At 38.4% G+C, this 6,526-nt stretch overlaps 1 protein-coding gene across 1 annotated transcript; it reads left to right on the forward strand.

Moving 5' to 3' along the window:
- Positions 1 to 2,625: 2,625 nt before the first annotated feature.
- CCDC54 (coiled-coil domain containing 54) lies at positions 2,626 to 3,911 on the forward strand. The gene is made up of 2 exons (XM_061428648.1): positions 2,626 to 2,769; positions 2,866 to 3,911. The coding sequence occupies exon 2, from the start codon at positions 2,866 to 2,868 to the stop codon at positions 3,850 to 3,852; it is 987 nt and encodes a 328-aa protein (XP_061284632.1). The 5' UTR covers positions 2,626 to 2,769; the 3' UTR covers positions 3,853 to 3,911.
- The last annotated feature ends 2,615 nt before the right edge of the window (positions 3,912 to 6,526 follow it).

The raw sequence follows: 6,526 nt of genomic DNA on the forward strand, positions 1-6,526 counted from the left end.
TCTGAGCACAGGTTTTTTTTTTTTTTCTATCTCTTGAATACTTATTTTTATTGGCCCTTGAAATGTCATAGTACTAAGTATTTGTAGTGCTTGATGGATAAGATGGTCTTGACCAAAGTAAATGGGACAGCTTTGAAGGCTACCTTTTCTGGCTCCAAATTACTTTCGGTAATAGTCTGCCTCTTGGAGAACATTTCTTCTCAGCAAGAGTTTGGTAAAGTTTCTAGAAGTTTTGGAAAGGTTACTAAACTGGGATTCAAAGACAGGACAGTAAAGTAAAAATCCCAGGTATCACTGACAAGCCAAAATTCTAAAACTACTTTTGCTTAAATTCAGAGTTTATACCAAAACCTAGGCTGAAGCTGGCCCTGCATTTAAACATAAACAGGAGAAAGAATGATTTAGTAGAGGGTTGGAACCGGCACTGATCCAAGAAGGAATATCTTCTTTAATAAACTGGGACTATATCTTGACATACATAGTTATCATGTCATTTTAATTTTCCAAATGGCATTGCAAAACCAATGGTGGGTAAAACTGATACCTTAGCACAAGCCAAGGCAAAAGTACTAAACTACCAATAGTGATTGTATTTTTCACCTCCATTCAATCAGAGAAGAAGAAAAAGAAGGCATACAAGAAAAAGCCAGCTTAGCTCTAGAACATCCTTGATGAAGCATAAAATTTTACATTTTATTAAATCTTAACCTTCTGTATGTCTTTTTAATATTAAGCATGATGTAATGTGAAGTACCCATAAAGCACTTCTGCTGCTTACAGAAATATAATTGTCTCCAGGAAAAGTACTTATTTGAGTTACAAATAAGCTGTTTTTTTCATGGAACATAGTTTTGAAAGAAAAACTGGCAGCCAACTACGGTATTCATACTTGGGTATTTGGCAAGCATTTTTGCAAAAAAAAAAAAAAATGGATGTAGAGAGCCTGTCACTTCAAGAAAAACAACTAACAAGCTTAATAAATTTCAAGTTTTGCAAGCTAAAATTAAAATTTTGGAAAATTTTATCTGCCACCACGAGCTTGGCCTCTTGCCAATACTCAAAGACTTTTCTGGTGAGATTGGTGGGATATTAATGAACATGATATTTGGATATTATATAATAAAATGAGCTACCATTTGAAAGATTTGCATTATTCAGTGAATCATTACTTTCCAAATGACCAATGCATGATATTACACATCTATTAAAAATTGAAGATAGACCAGTGAATTTTAATGTAACAGTATTATTCTGGTCTAAGATTACACAATGTACTTAACTTCTAATCAATTATCATTTGTCAAATTTTAGTGGGTAGAAAGAATAAAAGCTGTAATTAACTGATAAGGTCATTAAAATATCCTCTCCATTTATATATTTATGTGAAGCCATATTTTCTTCATCTACTTCTTCCAAAACAACAGATAAAATGCAGAAGCAGATATGAGAATCAAGGTTCAGTTCAGTTCGGTTCAGTTCAGTCTGTCAGTCGTGTCTGACACTTTGTAACCCCATGGACTGCAGCACGCCAGGCCTCCCTGTCCATCACCAACTCCCAGAGTTTACTCAAACTCTTGTCCATCGAGTTGGTGATGCCATCCAACCATCTCACCCTCTGTCGTCCCCTTCTCCTACTGCCTTCGATCTTTCCCAGCATCAGGGTCTTTTCAAATGAGTCAGCTCTTCGCATCAGGTGGACAAAATATTGGAGTTTCAGCTTCAACATCAGACCTTCCAATGAACACCCAGGACTGATCTCCTTTAGGATGGACTGGTTGGATCTCCTTGCAGTCCAAGGCGCTCTCAAGAGTCTTCTCCAACACCACAATTCAGAAACATCAATTCTTTGGCAGTCAGCTTTCTTCACAGTCCAACTCTCACATCTATACATGACTACTGGAAAAACCATAGCTTTGACTAGATGGACCTTTGTTGGCAAAGTAATGTCTCAGCTTTTTAATATGCTGTCTAGGTTGGTCAATAACTTTTCTTTCCCGAGCAAGGCTCTTTTAATTTCATGGCTGCAATCACCATCTGCAGTGAGTTTAGATCCCCCCAAAATAAAGCCTGTCACTGTTTCCATTGTTTCCCCTTCTATTTGCCATGAAGTGCTGGGACCAGATGCCATGATCTTAGTTTTCTGAATGTTGAGTTTTAAGCCAACTTTTTCACTCTCCTCTTTCACTTTCATCAAGAGGCTCTTTAGTTCTTTGCTTTCTGCCATAAGGGTGGTGTCATCTGCATATCTGAGGTGATTGATATTTCTCCTGGCATGTCTTCTATTAATTCATGCATTTAAAACATTTGCAAATATATAAACAATGCTGTGGTTTTCATGATTTTTTCTTTTGGAAGATATAATTATTTTTTCATAAAAATGTCATATATGTTAACATGTATTGGGTTTACTTTTTTAATGAATTAATATCAAGATTTATTTAGTTTTCATCTCTAATATGGAATATTGAGTGATAATAATTCATAAACAAAAGTTCTGTGGTGCTCAATTTTTACAAGTGAAAAAGAGTCCTGTGACCAAAACTTTTGACAGTTACAGCCCTAAGGTTAAAGAAATTCTAGACCAGCAGCTATTGTGACATCAGCTTCAGGTCAACCTATGAAGGATTTCACACAATTGCTCAGTATTTCACAGAGCTCTCCAGCTGAACTGCCCTATAAGAAGCTAACCATCGAAGAGGGCCTGCTATTGTCCTTGATGTTCTCCATAGGACATTCAACAATGTCACCGGGAAAGATACCCAACAAAGAGTAAGAGAAAAACCATTTCATTCTTCGATTTCTTTGCTTCTTTCTTTGATTTTGGTCAGGTTTCCCAACACTTTGTCTCTTGTTTCATTATGCAAGATGTACAAACTTCAAGCCAAAAGGGTAAAAGCTGCTGCTGGGCAGATGTGGAATTCAAATTTCTCCAAGATCAGACAATCTCTTAAAAATGCTTACCACAAATGTAAGAATCAGTATCCGAATTCAACCAGATGTCCAACTATGACTTCCCATGATTGTGATCAAGAGGACCTTAATGCTGATGAAGAAATGAATCTTCTGGTAATGCTCCAAGATATTAAAACCACCCAGCTTGAACTCCTCAGCCAAATGACTGGCATGATCTGTGCATTATCAAAAATCCAGGAAAAGACTGACTTCTTTCAGAAGCAGATGCAAGTCCTGGAAACCAAAATGAATGTTAATGAAAATAAACAGTGTGCAACAGCTGAAGATATCTTCTCTGTGAAGGAAGACGTTGATGCTTTAAAGAAGAAGGTGACAGAGCTGGGAAACCAGAATTCTTGCTCCAATGTACATTGTTTAGAGGTCCTGGATGGAGAAAAGGGTAAAGAGATCCTAGAACTTCTTCACAAAGTCACACAATCAGAAACTCTGAAGAACACACTGACCTCTATAGATTCTGAAATCTCTTCAGCAGAACCAGAGAAAGTGCTCAGTTATCCTAAGTCCACTGATCATCTTGAGGAAAAAACAATATCTCCCCAGATCAAAGCTCTGAAGAAAAGTAACTATCAAAATGCATTAAGAAGCTTCCAAAAAGCAAAGTCAAATATTTATATTTACCCAGACTTTAATACATGGATCAAGCTAACTTTTGTCCATGGAGGAAAGTGGAGATTTTTCCTCAGTGCAACCAAGTTAGAGGAATTCATCCAGTGGCTTCTTTCCAGGCCAACCCTCCCTCCTGAGGAACCACAAGTCATAACCCAGAAGTATTGTCTTTTCACTGGGCCTATCACAAACTTGACCACCATCTGTGTCTCTGTTTTCAACTACATTTATTGTCTTTTTGGTTCCTCAAAAGAGGAAGTAACTCGACTATAGAGTAATTTTCTGCTTTGCTTGGTACAAAATAAATGTAACCTGGCTATGCCAAGCATTCACATGTCTTTGTGGTTGCTGTGAACTCCTTGGTAGTAAAGTTAGCTCACTGTGCGTTGGCTGCCTGCAAAGTTTCTTTATGTCTACAGTAAGTTGAGGCATATCATCCCATTAGACAATTGTGATGCATTTTCTGCCAAGTTTCTTATTTTCCCAAAAGCAATTAATGAGGACTCCTCCAGTGCCCGTTTCATAGATAACTGGAAACAAAGAATAAAGGGGTTCAAAATGAGAAACACTTTTAGTAGCCCCCACTATTGTCTTAGTGGCCTCTGCAGATAAGATCTGTGACACAGAGACAGATTCTACTAATTTTAAATAGCATAGAGTGCAAAAGATAACATGGACAAAGTTAGAGCTATAAAAATGTAAGGCACTGAAAGGACAAGGTATTGCCAGGAAAATATTTATTCCAAAATTGGGATTTTTCTTTCAGCTTCATCTCTATCAAACAATTGGAAAAGGGGGAAAAGCTGAATATGGTATTGGGTTGTTTGGTTTTTTTTCACATTTTCATGAAATGAGACAAATGCCATATCTTACAGGTTTGATACAGAGGAAAAGGCAAAATCCAAGGATGGATTTGTGAACTAAGTTAAATCTTGACACTATACCACTATAGAATATTATATGACAAAGCCTTTTTTTTTTTTCTTCTGATGAACCATATAAATACTACACATCCAGGGTGAACTTCATTCCAGGACATAATAGGAGGTTGCCATTGTAATGTAATTTTTCTAAATATCATGCTAATTAACTGCAAAAAAAAAAAGTTTCCTTCACCACTAGTTAGTAAATGAAATCTACCAATAGAGAATCATAAGCTGTTAAACTACAAATATTCTTGGCAAATGTACTATTTTAAACTACTCTCAGTTAATCATTTGAAAGAGGGCTTTGGCAGTTAGCAAAGAACATTTCAAATGAGGAAACAGCAGCTAAGGTGAGTATAGAAGAAACTAAGGGAGAAATAGGCTAAGAAGACACAACATTGCTTGGAGCCAGTCTGGTAATAATTATACACTACAACTTGTTCATCTACAAATGCATTTTATTTGACCTTTCTTTACAAATGTACAGATAAGATGTAAACAAAAGTAACTGAAAATATGTCAGTATGTGATAGGGGCAGCATGGATCATCCTGTCATCAGTTCAGTTCAGTCGCTCAGTCGGGTCCGCCTCTTTGCGACCCCATGGACTGCGGCACGCCAGGCCTCCCTGTCCAACACCAATTCCCGGAGTTCACTCAGACTCATGTCCACTGAGTATGTGATGCCATCCAACCATCTCATCCTCTGTCATCTCATTCTCTTCCTGCCTTCAATCTTTCCCAGCATCAGGGTTTTTCCAGTCAGTCAGTTCTTCGCACCAGGTGGCCTAGGTATTGGAGTTTCAGCTTCAGCATCAGTCCTTCCAATGAATATTCAGGACTGATCTCCTTTAGGATGGACTGGTTGGATCTCCTTGCACTCCAAGGTACTCAAGAGTCCTCTCCAACACCACAGTTCAAAAGCAGCAATTATTTGGCACTCAGCTTTCTTTATAGTCCAACTCTCATATCCATACATGACTACTGGAAAAACCATAGCTTTGACTAGACAGACTTTTGTTGGCAAAGTAATGTCTCTGCTTTTTAATATACTGTCTAGGTTGGTCATAACTTTTCTTCCAAGGAGCAAGTGTCTTTTAATTTCATGGCTGCAGTCTTTTAATTTCATCCTATCATATACCTACTTAAAACAAGGATATCTGTCAAATAGGTAACAGTGCTAACAAAGGGCTAACAGTGCTAACATAGTAAAATACCATTCCAGTAAAGGCAGCAGAAATGGAGAAGGCAATGGCACCCCACTCGGTACTCTTGCCTGGAAAATCCCATGGACGGAGGAGCCTGGTAGGCTGCAGTCCATGGGGTCGCTAAGGGTCGGACACGACTGAGCGACTTCACTTTCACTTTTCACTTTCATGCATTGGAGAAGGAAATGGCAACCCACTCCAGTGTTCTTGCCTGGAGAATCCCAGGGACAGGGAAGCCTGGTGGGCTGCCGTCTCTGGGGTCGCAGAGAGTCGGACACGACTGAAGTGACTTAGCATTAGCATAGCAAAGGCAGCAGAAAACTCTCTTTCTCTACTGACTACCAGAGATATCCTTTTTTTTTTTTTTTAATTAATTTTATTTTATTTTTAAACTTTACATAATTGTATTAGTTTTGCCAAATATCAAAATGAATCCGCCACAGGTATACATGTGTTCCCCATCCTGAACCCTCCTCCCTCCTCCCTCCCCATACCATCCCTCTGGGTCATCCCAGTGCACTAGCCCCAAGCATCCAGTATCGTGCATCGAACCTGGACTGGCAACTCGTTTCTTACGTGATATTTTACATGTTTCAATGTCATTCTCCCAAATCTTCCCACCCTCTCCCTCTCCCACAGAGTCCATAAGACTGTTCTATACATCAGTGTCTCTTTTGCTGTCTCGTACACCGGGTTATTGTTACCATCTTTCTAAATTCCATATATATGCGTTAGTTTACTGTATTTATGTTTTTCCTTCTGGCTTACTTCACTCTGTATAATAGGCTCCAGTTTCATCCACCTCATTAGAACTG

This window comes from Bos javanicus, chromosome 1 (assembly GCF_032452875.1).
Source record: "Bos javanicus breed banteng chromosome 1, ARS-OSU_banteng_1.0, whole genome shotgun sequence".
Classification (NCBI taxonomy): Eukaryota; Metazoa; Chordata; class Mammalia; order Artiodactyla; family Bovidae; genus Bos; species Bos javanicus.

What these genes read in the sequence shown, in the direction of transcription:
- CCDC54 (XM_061428648.1), top strand. Translation starts at nt 2,866, where the DNA reads ATGTACAAACTTCAAGCCAAAAGGGTAAAAGCTGCTGCTGGGCAGATG.